The sequence below is a fragment of the Xenopus laevis genome, chromosome 4S, assembly GCF_017654675.1.
Source record: "Xenopus laevis strain J_2021 chromosome 4S, Xenopus_laevis_v10.1, whole genome shotgun sequence".
Classification (NCBI taxonomy): domain Eukaryota; kingdom Metazoa; phylum Chordata; class Amphibia; order Anura; family Pipidae; genus Xenopus; species Xenopus laevis.
The window spans coordinates 106262316-106279295 of record NC_054378.1 but is presented as its reverse complement, the minus strand read 5'-3'; the positions used below and the strand labels follow the sequence as shown (position 1 = coordinate 106279295).

Here is a 16980-nt window from a genome sequence, read left to right as displayed (position 1 = left end):
CACAAATTGTTTTGAATCCTATATCCTGTTCCAAATCACTATTCCAGAGAAAGTGTTAGCAGTTTAACAGTGTAGGGACTATTTTTAATATGGACATAGCACAGACAGTGACTGGCCACATCAAATAAATATTGTTCTCTTTCCAGATTATAATTAACAGAGACTTAAATTAAGCAATAAAGAATATATATAATTGCCACCAAAACAAATATCTGTCTGCCCTGCATAACACAAGATACTAAAAATTTTACTTTTTTAGGCAATTGTATTTTTAAACTTTTAAACTCTGTTATTCAGTTCAGAAAAGATACATTTCAATAACAGGAAATGTGTTAATCCTCCCCATCAGTGCAATAATGTAACAAATGGGTTTACACATTAGCAACAAATATCAAACAGTATAGCAAGAAATGACAACATTATTATTGTTTTGAGCTGTAATATGGCAAATATGCTCCCTCATTTAGTCAACAGACTGATGAAACCAACACAATGCATCAGGCAGATATCACAACATTCTATAAGGGGCTAAAGCCCTTTATATGTTTATATGTATTCCCCTTAATAGAGAAATACTTTATACAAGTAAAATGTCAAAGCCTAATAAGAAAAAACATTTTTCTGGAATTTGTCTAACTGGTGGGAGAAGGCAGAAAGGCAAACAAATGGCAGATTAAGTTAGTCATATACGGGACGAATAGCGACACGGATTTTCCTTCTTTTTTATTGGGTACTTTATAAAATTGCTTTGGGTGAGGACCAGGCATGATGATGTAGTGCTATCCCAATGAGCCTCCACAGGCCTGCAGTATGATCAGATTGTTGCCCACTCATATAGCCTTAAGACGACTTTCAGTGCCAACATGAAGAAACTAAATCTGCCAATTAAAGGGGAACGTTTCCCTGCAATGTGCAGATTCTGACATACACCAAAGGGGCTGCTGTTGAATATTCTGCCTACCCCTAGTTATGGCCGAGGTTTTTAAAGTTGTTTGTAAACAGTTTGCAATAGAAAACTGCAACTGAGTGTTCCTTGTTGCCATGCTGGCTAGAACAATGTATCAGAAGTTGGGTCTCTCCCAGCCAAGACAGCTCTAGTAAATCAGCTTGAATCAGTGTAGCCGCAGTCAAGGTCAGTGACCAACCAGGTGCAGAGACAGATGTTGCACTTGTAATAGTTATGTTTACATGAACTTAAAAACCATTGAGCATTTTTAATGAATGTAAAATGGAAAGTTGCTTAGAAGTAGAACCTTTCCTTAAAAATAACCTTGGTTTTATTGGGCTACACTGCTGCTCCAGCTGCTGCTACACTCCTGCTGCTACACTGCTCCCAATACACTGTTCCTGCTCCACTGCTCCTAATACACTGCTCCTGCTCCTAATACACTGCTCCTAATACACTGCTCCTGCTCCACTGCTCCTGCTCCACTGCTCCTGCTCCACTGCTCCTGCTCCACTGCTCCTGCTCCACTGCTCCTAATACACTGCTCCTAATACACTGCTCCTAATACACTGCTCCTAATACACTGCTCCTAATACACTGCTCCTAATACACTGCTCCTAATACACGGCTCCTGCTCCTAATACACGGCTCCTGCTCCTAATACACTGCTCCTAATACACTGCTCCTAATACACTGCTACTGCTCCTAATACACTGCTCCTGCTCCTAATACACTGCTCCTAATACACTGCTCCTAATACACTGCTACTGCTCCTAATACACTGCTCCTGCTCCTAATACACTGCTCCTAATACACTGCTCCTGCTCCTAATACACTGCTCCTAATACACTGCTCCTAATACACTGCTCCTGCTCCTAATACACTGCTCCTGCTCCTAATACACTGCTCCTGCTCCAAATACACTGCTGCAACTCAGCTCCCAAACCGGACTCCACTTCTCCGATAAGAAATGTATCTGCCAAACAGCCCCTTTTTTCCAGGTAACCTCCTTTCTGCATCGGACCTTCTGCCCCATTATGTACCTGTCGCCCTCCTGAGTCCTTCTCACACGCGTATTCCACTCAGGCTAGCCTCTAGTTCCCAGTTTGATAAGAGGCCGTGGGTGACGTCACGAACACGTGAAAGTCTCGGTGGACGTCTCCGTCACGTGACATTCGTCGCGTATTCGGCGCTTTATTCAAAGTTAGCTACTGTTAGTTTCCAGTTTGATAAGAGGCCGTGAGTGACGTCACGAACACGTGAACGTCTCGGTAAACGTCTCAGTCACGTGACATTCGCCGCGTATTCAGCGCCTCATTCAAATGGTGGTTACTGAGGGATTGCTTGGAAAGACGCTGTCACAGAGCTCCGCTGACGATTGGGGTTTTAGCATTAGGTTTTCTCTTGGGGCAGGATTTTATTCAGTTCAGAATACGGGGGACACTTACTGATCAGTAGAAGCTGCGAATCTTGTGCTTTAGAAATTCAGTTTTTTTTTTCTTAAAAAAACTTTCTTGGTGCTGCTTTTGTAATGTGTTTTTTTGAGCCAGAATTATGAGGGGAGATTGGGTGAGTCTTATGTGGGGCATAAGTATTTACATGACTCCCATACACACAGGCACACACAACTCCACACTTTCTTTTTATTTACTGCTTTATTTTTATCAATTTGCCTCTTGTTTTTCCCCTAAAAACTGTTGATTTCACAGGGTTTTTTTTCATTGATTTGCCTAAATGTATTTGATTTTTGTGATTTTTATTTTTTTGCGGTTTTATGCTTGTATTGTTGTTCCTTACTTTTGTAGATTGGAGTAGAATACATATATGGTTTTTGGGGGTCTTTGTACTGTTAGGGGGATCTTGCGGCACATAATACGCAGTCAGAGGTCTTTGTTTACAGAAGGCAAACTGGCAGCTGAAAAATTCTTATGAACTATTTTCATTTGGGGTCTGTACATCCCACCTACTTTGCTATATCTGTGCATATTGGGAATCAAACTATTCAGTAGATCCTTCAAGTTCATATTTAGGGAGTTTTACCATTGTACGTTAGAAACAGGGTGAGATAAATGCGGAAAATTACAATATTTGCAGGCGATTTTCAGAAATGTCATGAAAACTGCTGTCTTTAGCTTAGCAGCTGGGTAGTTTGGAGTAGAAATACATTTTTACTGATTTTGGATTGTTCAGAACGTGTGCTTTATTTACCAGTAGGTCTTTTCAGCTGACACCGATGTCACCAATTCCGATTAGAAGAAAAGAGGTTCCGCCTAAATATTGGGAAGGGGTTTTTTACAGTGAGAGCTGTGAACATGTGGAATTCTCTCCCTGAATCAGTTGTACAGGCTGATACATTAGATAGCTTTAAAGGGGTTGTTCACCTTTGTAACAAAATGACAAATCTAACAGTTCACATGAACAGAACAAACTTTTCCATAGAAATAGTTAACAGAAAAAGTACAGTTCAAGAGATATTCACCTCAGAAGTGTCCCTGTACTAATCCTTCAGTTCCACACAGACCCTGTGCTGGGAGGGGGTCACTGACCCCCAAAAACACTACAGTGTTCACTTCCTCTTCCTTATATGACATCACACATTGTACTGGCAGCTAACTTAACTCCTATTGGCTATGTCTGTTGTCAATCTGCCATTGCTTCCTGTGCTGTGCTGGGCTGTGCTGGGGAATTTGAGCAGCATTCAGGTACTGAAGAGAAACTGTTACAAGTTAGTGAGAGGGAGGGGGAGTGTGGGCTGTGTACTGCAGAGACTTCAACTGTGCAGATGGGGGGGATCGAGGTGCTTGGGACCTGGAGTTTTACGGATAATGGATCTTTCCATAATTTGGATCTTCATACCTTAAGTCTACTAGAAAATCATGTAAACATTAAATAAACCCAATAGGCTGGTTTTGCTTCCAATAAGGATTAATTATATCTTAGTTGGGCTCAAGTACAAGCGACTATTTTATTATTACAGAGAAAAAAGAAATCATTTTTAAAATGGATACTATGGGAGATGACACTTGTACTTTCCAGAAATATATTATTTGGGGGGGGGGGGCATGTATTATTTTGTGTATTTACCTCATAAAAAATCATTATTCAGCAGCTGACTATTTGTATGAGCTTGAGGCTTTCCAAATGAGTTGAATTTTTGTGCATAAAGTAAAATATTTTCCTGGTATAGATCCCTATATCATGAAAAATATAACTTTTTCATTTTTTGGTATTTAGAGCTCGAAATCTTGTTCCAGAAGTGGAACACTTAAACACTTAAAAAAGGTATCGTTTTCCCAGGTAAATTACCGGCCCCCCGGGAGAGCGCACAAAATCACTTAGGGTTTCCACCTCACCCTTTTAAAACCAAACACATATGAAATCCACAGCCTGCATGGCTAATTAGCAATTCATTTAGATGCATGATACATGGCTGCACAGAAATCAGTTCAGTCTGCAGCATCTAAATGAGTTGATAATTAGCCATGCAGCCTGTGGATTTCATATGTGTTTGGTTTTAAAAGGGTGAGGCGGCAACCCTACTGTCCCTGCTAGATGTGTAAGTTACATATGTTTCTAAGCAAGTCAGTGCTGGTTTTGTTGCAATTTTGTAAATAACTGACATTATTCTTAATGCCAAAGGTATTAAAAGATAAAAATATAGAAAAGCCAGTATTTATTCCCAGAAAAGGTTGCCCCCTTTGGCACTCCATTCAGTTTTAGTCTAGGCAGAAGGAGAGTGCCAGAATTGGGAGAACAATGTTGCTCCTTCCTTTTCTGCAGTATTTGTCTGCGTGGCTGTGTGATTGTTTGTTACAAGGCAGGTTTGTTTATATGCTGCGTCTGTTAACCTCTGCCATTACAATTGAGTAATCAACCAATGACCATTCAAATGATGTGACTGGTTACAGTTCACAAGCACCCAATAAATTACTAGGAGGAGGGCAGTATCAACATCCAATAGGAAACAAGTAAGGGCAAAGCCTGGGCATGATGATGTCATCATATAGGAAGTTCTTGGTGTGTCAGGTTCAAAATAGGCCACTCCCATCACTTCAGAAAACTGGTCAGAGAGACAGGAGAAGGACTGAGTTAATAGGTATAAAAATTAGCTTTTACAATGGCTTTTTACTTTTTGTTATGGAAAATGGTTTTTCTAACACATTGAGAGCATTGTTAGTGGTTTCATAAGATTTGTACATTGAAGGTGAACAACCCCTTTAAGAAGGGGTTGGATGGTGTTTAGCAAGTGAGGGAATACAGGGTTATGGAAGATAGCGCATAGTACAGATTGATCCAGGGACTAGTCCGATTGCATCTTGGAGTCAGGAAGGATTTTTTCTCCTGAGGCAAATTGGAGAGGTTTCAAATGGTGTTTTTTATTGCCTTCCTCTGGATCAACACTTAAAAGGCTGAACTTGATGGACGTGTGCCTTGTTTCAACATAACTTACTATGTTACCTTCCAAAAATATGTTTTTCAGGGATCGCCGTCATTTCTTTGTAGCTATTACCCCACACAAAACTGGTAGTTTTTATAAATCGGGGTAAATGTAAGCTATCAAATAAGTATGCACAAGATAGAGTTTGGAGTCTTTACATGCTGTATACTTTGATAAACCTACGTACATTGGGAATCCAGTGTTGGACTGGCCCAACGGGATACCAGGAAAACTCCCGGTGGGCCCAGGTGTCAGTGGGCCTCCTGCTTGTAAACATTTGGCATAGTTCATGGTCATTCCCTATTTCTTCATTGGAATAAAGAGGCTTAATAATGTAGATTGAGGGGCAGATTTACCTAGGGTTGAATATCGAGGGTTAATTAACCCTCGATATTCGACTGCCGAATTGAAATCCTTCGACATCAGAGTCGAAGGATTTAGCGCTATTCCTGCGATCGAACGATCGAAGGAATAATCGAACGATTAAATCCTTCGAATCGAACGATTCGAAGGATTTTGAATCCATCAATCGAAGGATATTCCTTCGATCAGAAAATTGTTAGGAAGCCTATGTGGACCTTCCCCGTAGGCTAACATTGGCCTCGGTAGGTTTTAGGTGGCGAACTAGGGGGTCGAAGTATTTTTTAAAGAGACAGTACTTCGACTATCGAATGGTCGAACGATTCAGGTCGAAGTAGCCCATTCTATGGTCGAAGTAGCCAAAAAAACATTCGAAATTCAAAGTTTTTTTCCTCTATTCCTTCACTCGCGCTAAGTAAATGGGCCCCTGAATGTAATAGAGTGAAGTATGTAGAGATAAAAGACTAGGAGAATAAAGAGGTTGAGTGAGGAGGTATAATAGTTTGGAAAGTGGGCCCTTAGCCTAAGGTTTTCTGGTGGGCCTCTTGCGTCCCAGTCCGACACTGTGGGTATCAAACAGAAAAAATGAAAATCAAGCAAAAAAGGCAGCTATGTGTGTTTTAGCAGAGGTAATTCTCAGCATTGTTTATGGCAGGGTATTTTTTTTTTTGAAGTTTTGTTGCCACAACAAGTAGCTTTTAGTAGTAGCTCCATGTGTTATTGCCCTAATGCTGATGGCACAAAGGGAGATTAGTCAACTGTTAAATCGCTGCTACCATGGGTGACTAATCTCCCTGAAATGCCTTTCCACCAGCAATAGAGTCACCAATGGAGAGGCATGCAAGTCACTTTTTTCTTTGGTGACTTTGGAAAACTGAAGCAATGCTTGTGTTCTCCCACCAGCAATTTACATGATGACCATTGAGAAAAGCATTCCAGTGAGATATCGGTAGCAGATATTGCTCGGCGGGCAACTCATTTCTTCATGTGCCATCAGCCTTATATTGAGAAGGAAAAACAATAGCTTATCAGAAAGCAGTTCTATTGTGTAGTCCTGGCTCATTCCAAAAGCTCAGAATTGGGCGCAATAACCTGAATTGGCTGCCTACACACCAATATATTATATATATATTAGAATTGTTATGCCCGGGGGGGGCAGTAAGGCTGGAGGGAGGGGAGTCGACGTGGGGTGGGGGGTAGGGTTTTTTTGCTAAAGGGTTGAATTCTCCTTTAAAGGAGAAGGAAAGGTTAAAACTAAGTAAGCCTTATCAGAGAGATCCATCTAAATATACCAGTAAACCCCCAAAGTAATGCTGCTCTGAGTCCCCTGTCAAAAGAAACACTGCATTTCTTTCCTTCTATTGTGTACTCATGGGCTTCTGTATCAGACTTCCTGCCTTCAGCTTAAACCTCATTGCCCTGGGCAAGAGCATGCTCAGTTTGCTCCTCTTCCTCCTCCCCTCCCTTCTCTACTGTAATCTGAGCCCAGAGCAGGGAGAGACTAAAGCAGGAAGTGATGTCACACCACATTAATACTGCAGCTCCTATTCTAAATAAACAGAGAGTTTCTAGAGCTTTTTACTCAGGTATGGTAAAACATTCTACAGAATAAGTATAACATTCTAGCTTGCACTATTGCAGCTAATCTATTGGCAATAAAATGCCTCCGTAGCTTTCCTTCTCCTTTAAGTGGAAAGGCTAGCTCTGAATTGAGCCGTCCAGTGCCCAAGAGGGGTACCTGCTAGAGTGTGTCCTCCCTGTCACATGGAAAGCTGGGAGATTGAGTCGTGTGAATGTGTTGTCCGGATAATGGATCTCTCCGTAATTTGGATCTTCATACCATACTAAAAAATATTTTAAATATTAATTAAACAGGCTTGTTTTTCCTCCAATAATTATATCTTCGTTAGGATCGAGTGCAAGGTACTGTTTTATTATTACAGAAAAAAAGAAAATCATTTTTAAAAAAATCTAATTATTTGGATAGAATGGAGTCTATGGGAAATGGACTTCCCGTAATTTGGAGCTTTCTGGATAACGGATCCCATAACTTTATTTTATGTCTATATGTTAGTAGTCTATTTTTCTAATGGATAATGCTGAGGATTCGCTACATAAGTGTGGCATGAAATCCCTACTGAATTAACACATGTAAGCAGCCCATAGGAACAATGAAGTGATTTAACTAATTATTCTATCTTTATATATCACCACAATATGATATAGTTTGTCACAGAATGTTTATTCGATTGCAGCAGTCACCACCCCAGCAGGGCTTACAAGGTGAGTTTCATGTAAAATAAAGTGCAAATATGTGAAAAGCAAAATCATTGGGTTGTGTGGCTATGACAAAATGTGGGTTATCCGCTCCCTTAACTGAAGCTTCAGGCTGGTGCACTTGGACCTCTTCTCCTACTTTGTGAGTCGAACACTTGAGACCTGAGACTCTGAAGGTTGCCTTTCATCAAGAAACTAGGGTAGCTTCCTATTCTTTACAATTACTTACCTTATATTCGCCGCATCAATCTTCTCTCATGCGCTTCCTCTCAGTACGTTGGATCTCAAGAAGACGCATCGTGTAGTTCCAGCCTTAGAAGGACAACTTCCTATACCTCTGTCACTTTAAAGGGGAAGGAAACCTAGTCGGCGCAAACCCCCCACCCGTTTGTTTCCCTCCCTCCCTCCTCCCCCCTGGCCTACCCGTCCCGCTGGGCAAATGCCCCTAACTTGTTACTTACCCTTCTGCGCAGGTCCAGTCCAGTGAGTTCACAGACGACATCTTCTTCCACGCGATCTTCTTCCTGCTGTGAACGGAGTTTTGGCGCATGCGCAGTAGGATCATTTCGCCGGTACGGATCTACTGCGCATGCGCCAAAAGTCACGCGCATGCGCAGTAGATCGTACCGGCGAAATGATCCTACTGCTCATGCGCCGTTCAAAGCAGGAAGAAGATCGCGTGGAAGAAGATGTCGTCTGTGAACTCCGTGGACTGGACCTGCGCAGAAGGGTAAGTAAAAAGTTAGGGGCATTTGTCCAGCGGGACGGGTAGGCCAGGGGGGAGGAGGGAGGGTGGGCAACAAACGGGGGGGGGGGGTTTGCGCCGACTAGGTTTCCTTCCCCTTTAAAGAACAAGTCAACATTTTTAGTATTCTGCCCAATTATAGTTTAGAGCAGTGATCCCCCAACCAGTGGCTCGTGAGCAACATGTTGCGCTCCAACAACCCTTTGGATGTTGCTCCCAGTGGCCTCAAAGCAGGTGCTTCTTTTTGAATTTCTGGCTTAAAGCAAAGTTTTAGTTGCATAAAACCAGGTGTACTGTCAAACAGAGCCTCCTGTAGGCTGTAAGTCCACATAGGGGCTACCAATACCCAATCATAGCCCTTATTTGGAAGCCCCAGGAACTTTTTTGCATGCTTATGATGCTCTTCAACATTATTTTCCACTTGAATTTGGCTCACGGGTAAATAAAAAAGGATGGGGACCCCTGGTTTAGAGCCACTCCTCCAGAATGACTGCATTTGGCCATCTCATTTTCCATCCTTAAAATCGACACAGCCATCTTTTTCATAGCAGATGATCCGTTGTTAGTTTCTATTGTAAAGTTGCAGGTTAGGGCTAGTCCACACGGGGAGATAGCGACGCGTTTGCGGTCGCGGCGACAAAGCGCCGCGACAGTCGCCGCGACCGGCGCAGGCGACAGTTTTGTATGGGCGCCTATGTAAAAACGCCTGTGCTAACCACACGAGGCGATGCGCTTTTCAACAGTCGCCTGAAAATGCCTCGCCAGGCTTTTTCAGGCGACTGTTGAAAAGCGCATCGCCTCGTGTGGTTAGCACAAGCGTTTTTACATAGGCGCCCATACAAAACTGTCGCCTGCGCCGGTCGCGGCGCTTTGTCGCCGCGACCGCAAACGCGTCGCTATCTCCCCGTGTGGAATAGCCCTTAGTGTTTAGTGCCAGGCAGCAGAAGGGATGCACTGTTCTGCCCTTTCTGGGGGAACAATGCCATGCTAGGGAATGTTGACATTTGAAAAATGAGTAGATAAACTCATATATTTTGACCGAAGAAGCTCAAAAGCAGAGGAGAGGGCAATATCCAACAGACTCAAATTCTGACTCGGAGTCTAATTCAATATCATTTAGTTTGAATAGTTTGAGAGCTTGGACTAATTGTTCTTAAAGGAATTGTTCAGTGTAAAAATAAAAACTGGGTAAATAGATAGGCTGTGCAAAATAAAAAATGTTTCTAATATAGTTAGTTAGCCAAAAATGTAATGTATAAAGGCTGGAGTGATTTGATGTATAATAAGTCAGCCAGGACACTACTTCCTGCTTTTCAGCTCTCTTGGTTTACACTGACTGGTTACCCTGGTTACCAGGCAGTAACCAATCAGAGACTTTAGGGGGGGCCACATGGGTCATATCTGTTGCTTTTGAATCTGAGCTGAATGCTGAGGATCAATTACAAACTCACTGAACAGAAATGTCCCATGTGGCCCCCCTTCAAGTCGCTGACTAACTCAGAGTTATAGAGCTGAAAAGCAGGAAGTTGGATTCTGGCTGTTTTATTAGACATCCAGTCACTCCAGCCTTTATACATTACATTTTTGGCTAACTAACTATATTAGAAACATTTTTTATTTTGCACAGCCTGTCTATTTACGCAGTTTTTATTTTCACACTGAACTATTCCTTTAAAAGTATATTCTTAAACCAGGAGACGCATACCTAGGGTTTAAATTGGTTTGGTAAATTTGGGGTATAATCCATTTTTAGCATACTGACTAGGAAAGGATGATCACAGTCTTAACATGTGGCATGTCTTGACTTCTTTCCAAATCTGGATTTAGCCACCAAGAAAGAGAAAAGCCTGAGTTCACAATGGTCCAATTATACACTACTGAGGAAAAGGTAAATGGTCTGCTTATGCAAAAAACACCCTATGACCTTAGCAGCCCAATGGGCACATTTGCAGCACTACAGGAACTATAGCCCAAACGCACATTATAATAGTCAAATGTATTTAGAAATTACCTTAGCCCTGTAGCATCAGCTTATGTTAAAGGCCAACCTCATATTCTGCTGGATAATTAGTGACAACCCCTAAGCTTAGCTTCTCAACAGCCACTCAGAGCCCACTGAGCATGTGAGTGTCACAGACACTTTCCAAGATGGTGACCCCCTGTGACATATTTGAAGTCCTGGATCATTGCTGCTATTGACAAGCTGAAACTTTAGGCTGGTGGAATAAGTTCAGTATATAAAATATGGCATTTTTAGCCACATTAATTTTTAGGATTTAGTTCTCCTTTAAAGTAATGGCAATGCAATATACTGTTGCCCTGCACTGGTAAAACCGATGTGTTTGCTTCAAAAATACTACTATAGTTTCCTCCAGTGCTGTGCAACTTCTGTGGTACCGAGGGTTGGAATTTTTCTGACCTATATGGTGGAGGGCCAAAAAGTGATTGTTGGCCACACCCTGTTTTAAACCACACCCATTTGAAACCACACCCATGTTAGCAAAATAATCGCAGTAGCACCAAAAAAAAGCAGGGATATCAAAACTGCCAGATTGATACCAGGCCGATTTTTGGCCAGATATTGATCCGCTGGAAGCCCTTATACACGGGCAGATAAGCTGCCGAATTGGTCTAAAGGACAGATATCGGCAGCTTTAATCTGCCCGTGTATGGCCACCTTTAGTAAAATATTCAGATGAATATAAACATGACTAGATTTGTCTTTATAATCCAAACTCCCAAATTGCTACTGAGCCCTGTACGGAGTTCTTCTATCATACACAAGGACAGACTCCCAGTGAATACAATAGGCAATGATCCGTTGCACAATGGCCTAAGCAGAGCAATGTGTTTTACAGTTGAGTGTTGGTCCACAGAGCCCCGTGGGGAAGACTCAGTCAAGAGATTATTTACATATCAACATATTAAGAAAAAGTTCCAGGGATTTATTTAACATTTTGGAATAATAGTAGTAAACAAAACAAAAAAAAAAATAGCACAGCAGTGAAAAACATAGAACTTTATACAAACTGGCACAATTATGAAACAAACCTCACTGCATTGTTTTTTTGTTTTTTTTTTTAAAGCTGGGTGTAATATTAATAGGATTAAAATATGCAATGATAGTTGCTACTTCAGTAGTCCTTAGGTTTCCAAAAAAACATCACTGCTCTGATGACCTCAGGATTACGTATACATAAAGATTTATATACATTACTACTGTTATTCTTCGTTCCATAAACCCAAATGACGACAACGGCTGCCTCTCTCTAGTTCAGGATGTATTTTACAAACATGAAAACGGCAGGCAGCCTTGAGTAACTTTATTTTTTTCCTTTTTTTCAATATATGTTTTTTTAAAAAACAAAATGACATTGGACACGAAAAAAAAAAAGTAGAAATAAATAGGATATTTATAAACAAACAGGCGATGAGCCTTGTAATTCAGAACCGTCATGATGTCCCCATAGTCTGTGGCTGGTAATGCAATCCTAACAGTCAGACAATGACACACAAAGCTAGGCCCCCCTTGTAGAGATTTGGTTTCAATGGAGATTATACCATCAGGAAAGGACAGTGGAGGGATTTGTTTGTTTTCTTTTTAATTAATTTTGCCCCATCTAAGGGTAAGGGCACACCTGGCGATTCGGGGAGATTTAGTCGCCTGGCCTTCCCCGTCTTGTGCCGACTATAATGAAAAGTCGCCTGCGGCATGGCACACGCGGCGCTTCGTATTCCGAAGTTTTCTCGTTAGGCAACTTCACAATACAAAGCACCGCGTGTGCCATGCTGCTAGCGACTTTTCATTCTAGCCGGCTCAAGACTGGGGGAAGGCGTTCAGGGAGATTAGTCACCCCAAAGAAGCGGCGATTAGTCAGCAGGCGACTAAATCTCCCCGAATCGCCAGATGTGCCCTTACCCTAAACCCTCTTACCCATCTCCCTACAAATCTCAACTTTGTAAGAAGAATTGTTTGTAGCACCTCAAACCCATCAGCAAGAAGGTTAAACCTGTACAAGATTCTGGTTGTGGTTTTCTAGTAATTGTTAAACTGCTACTCCATGATGAGACCATTGGAACTTCCAGTTATGAAACAGTAGAACAGTCACAGGTTTGCTACCCCGGAAACCATAAAAGAACGGAATAGGCAAAGCCTTCACAAATTGTCATGGGGCATGTCTTTGCCTTAAAGGATAAGTAAACCTTTAAAACAAGTGAATGTAATATTGATGAGGGTGCTATTCTAAGAACGTATGCAATTTACCTTCATTATTTATTTTCTTTTAATTCCAAGATATTAAAGGCAAAACAAACCCTTAATAAAAAAAACCCTACCCCACTACCATACATAGACCCCCCTCCCCCCCCAGCCTAGCTGCTCCCTGGGCAAATGGCCCTAACTCTTTACTTACCCCTCCGTGTAGATTCTGTCCAGTGAAGTTCACGGGCGGCATCTTCTCTTTGATAATCTTCGGAATGAGACCAGCGAAACAGCACATGCGCAGTTGGAGCAATTTTCTGTTTTGTGACGATTGCGAATGCGACAAAACTCATGAAAATTGGCGAAGTGCTGGTCTCACTTTGAAGTCTACCGAATCGGCTGAAGATGGCGTCCGTGAACTCCGCTGGACAGAATCTGCACAGAGGGGTAAGTAAAGAGTTAGGGCCATTTGCCCGTGGGGGGGGGGGGTACTATGTAGAGTAGGGGGGTAGGGTTTTTTTTAATTAAGGATTTGTTTCTCCTTTAAGGGATACATGTACTGTTAATATGAATTCATTTTTTTTCCAACAGCGCCACCTGCTGATCAGTTTCCGCCCAGTCTGACCGCCAAGTATCCAAGGAAGTTGTCAGGAGAAAGAGGCTGCTCAGATGTTCTTCTGCTTAGGAAAGATTTAAGAAATATTTCTAATTTTATTCCTAAGCAGAAGAACATCAGAGCAGCCTCTTTCTTTCTCCTGACAATTTCCTTGACTACTTGGCAGTCAGACTGGGCTGAAACCGATCAGCAGGTGGCGCTGTTGGACAAAAAAAATTAATTCACATTAACAGTACATGTATCCCTTAATATCTTGGAATTAAAAGAAAACGTTCTTATCATCAACTTTACATTCACTTATTTTCAAGGTCTACTTATCCTTTAAACCAGTGAATAGCGGAGCCTACATTCACTTACGGTGTATATCCAAACCTTTACCTTAAGTCTAAAAATGTGTCAATTAGTAAATGGAAAAAAAGCTTCGGTTGTGTGTTGCATTACACCCTATCCTCCAGAATTACGCTGCATGGATTCCAGAGGGATTGCACTTTGTTGTAGCAAGTCCCAACCTGTGGCCCCTAAACTGTTCATAAACTAAAGTCCCATGGGCAAGATGTTGGAAATACTTGCTATACAAACTGCTTGAGACTAGAGCCTTCCAAACTGATTACGTAGTTAATAAGGCAACGTTAAACAATTTAACGTTCTTTCATTCTACCTTTGAGTGCCATTTGTTTTTTGCAATGTGATACTCTGCAGTGAACAATTATTTAACTACTTCCTGGATAATAGGGGAAGTCAGTGAGGGTCATGTATCAATAGTGGGCAAATTTGCCCATGGGCAGTAACCTGGGCCACCAATCAGATTCTTGCATTCATTGTTCGACTTGCAGCTGGCTTTAAAAATCTAATCACTGATTGGTTGCTATGGGTAACTGCCCAAGGGCAAATTTGCCCACTGGTGATGAGTGCCAGTGTCTTTGACATAATTTATTACTTTTAGAGGGGATTATGGAGAATTTATATACGAGTCAGTCAGCATAACATAATTACAGTAAACGGAGAATACTTGATGCCAACAAGCTTCCCAACAAATGAAGATATAACTATATATAACTTGCCTCACAATTACACAGATACCGGACTTTCAAATCTAAGTGAGTGTCTAGAAACTGCCCCTCCATTCCTTGATACATATTTTTCATGGATATGATACCTTCCACTGCTGGAGGGCTGCAAGGACAGATTTCCAAGTCACTGGCTGAAAAGACCACAAAAAAAAAACGTGGTCACAAGTTTCCCAATTGATTTGGTTTAATGATGCTGATGTGTAATATGTTTGCAGTCTTATCAGTTAATAGTCTAACCCCAATATGTAATAAAAGGCACTAAGTTTGCCCAGGAGAAGTAACCCATAGCAACCAATAAGATGTTTGCTTTTAAACAGGTGACCAATAAATGCTACCTGCTGATTGGTTGCTATGGGTTACTGTTCCTGGGCAAACTTAGTGCCTTTTATTAAATAAACCCCTGTCTGAGCACCTGGACGCATGTTTCCCTTCTGTATATTTCTTCTTAAAAGGGGTTTTAAAAGAAAAAAACAACAAAAAAAAAAAACATAAATGAGACGCGAGTTGGCATCTACAATTGATTGGGACAATTAAAAATAACTATTAACAGAAAAATCCATGTCCATTAACCTTTTCACTGCTGAATGTGAAAAAGAAATTGTACTTATTTTACTAACAACAAATAGCAGCATTAGGGGGGTCAAAAAATACAAAAATGACCATTCGGTGATCCTTCTAAATCTGGTCACCCATTAGATGAGAGCTTAATCCCAAGAAGCTATAGTGTAACCGTCACAGATTTTTAAAATTACACTAAGGCTATGTGCACTGGGAGCGAAGGCTCCTGACAGTTGCACAGTGCTATGGGTACTTTAACCCAAAAGAAATACCAAAATCCTACACTTTCCACAAGCTGGTAAACGGTGATAAGAAGTGGGACAGATAGATCCTCTTCCTGCATGGGATCAGACAGACAAGACCAATCCTAAGTAACATTCAGATTGTTTGATAGGGAGTTCATGAAATGGCAGGAATGTTCATAAACTGCCACTAAAGTTGAGTAGGTAGAATTCGAATGATCTGATGAGCTCAGGGCACAGCACTTCACTGTCCTTTAAATTTGGAATGACATGTGTCATGTGGCACCCAAGCTTACCTCTTCACTCCCCCATCACCTCCACCACATCATCATCATCCCGCCCATCCTCATCACTAGACCCAAGCTCTGTCTCCCCTGATGGGAGCGGACGGGATGAAGTCCCAGGAGAGGCCTGGTAGTTAGAGGAGAGGTAGCCAGGAAAATTTGAAGCAGGGTTATTAGTGGGGAGCCCCCGACTGAGAATTTGGGAAGGATAAGGGGCAAACATTCGGGTCTGAGGGAGCAGAGGTTGTGAAAAGGAAAGAGGGAAACCATGAGGCAACAGATAATGTGGAGGAACAGAAGGGGCAGAGGAAGTCCCAGAGTTGTGGGTCATTAGATTGTCCTGAACCTGCGGCAGTCCTGTCTGTGGGTCTGACAGCAAAGATGGCAGTTGGAAGTGTGATGAGCCCCCTCCTGGTCCCATGAACACAGGGTTTGCAGAGCTGACTAGGTTATGGTTCATTGTGGAAGGTGTAACCCCAAATCCTGTGTTAGGGTAACTCATCTGTGAGTATGGATTCCTCTTATTGGGAGGCCAGTGGCTGGATTGGTCTTGGGGCTCCCTCCGCTTTCTCGGTTGTAGTTTGGGAGCTGGATTTAGTCCTTGGTGTTGAAAGTCCAGGTTCTGAAGTTGGGGGGCTGTATTTGAGCCCCGGGCAGCTGCCGCATCTGCATATTTCTGAAGCTCATTCATGATTTCAGGACTGTCTGGTGAGAAGGGCCTGGGAGGATCCTCTGAGTCTTCTTGTGTGGGACTGGAGGTTGAGTGCCTTCCATTGCTCAGATATGGAGCAGAGCTACCCTGTGCACCTATCAGAGAGAAAGTAAGCATGTTATCAAAAGCAGACTAATGGAATGTACTATTAATACTGGTTTATAGGAAACTAATAATGAAGATGGCAAGAATTCATTGATAATAAAATACACCTCATAACATGAACATTCCTGAAATGGAAAGAGAGAAATAAGAATGAGGATAAGACTTAGTGCAGCCTGTGCCGTGCCCTTTTCAGCATCATGCTCCCCAAAGGGTTTTCTAAATAGAAACTTGTATATATCACGTGTCTGAAAGGTATAACAGGATTTATTACCTGGTGTTGCCAGTCTGCGCACTTCACCACTCTTTTGCTTTCCGCTGGCTCTGATGGCAAATATTCGTCCATCACTGGTACGGATATAGGTTCCTGAGGAGGGGAATTAAAATAATTATTTTGGAACCAGCAAGTGAGCTTTTTTTGTTTATTCA

General features: G+C 41.9%; 2 protein-coding genes across 3 annotated transcripts in view; both read right to left on the bottom strand.

Annotated features, from left to right (window-relative positions):
- The window catches only part of dcaf1.S (VDDB1 and CUL4 associated factor 1 S homeolog), a 35454-nt gene extending 33268 nt beyond the window's left edge, over positions 1-2186 (bottom strand). Inside the window, exon 1 of one of the 2 annotated variants that reach the window (XM_018261313.2) lies at positions 1990-2186. The gene's annotated coding sequence lies outside the window, so the exon portion shown is untranslated. The remainder of the gene's footprint in view (positions 1-1989) is intronic. The other variant, XM_018261312.2, reaches the window with a different exon arrangement.
- Positions 2187-15176: 12990 nt separating this feature from the next.
- Positions 15177-16980, bottom strand: part of rad54l2.S (RAD54 like 2 S homeolog) — a 28464-nt gene continuing 26660 nt past the window's right edge. Inside the window, exons 21-22 of the mRNA XM_018261310.2 lie at positions 16826-16918; positions 15177-16544 (exon numbers count right to left, since the gene is read on the bottom strand). Coding sequence (XP_018116799.1) covers positions 15754-16544; positions 16826-16918 — 884 coding nt within the window. The 3' untranslated portion in view covers positions 15177-15753. The remainder of the gene's footprint in view (positions 16545-16825; positions 16919-16980) is intronic.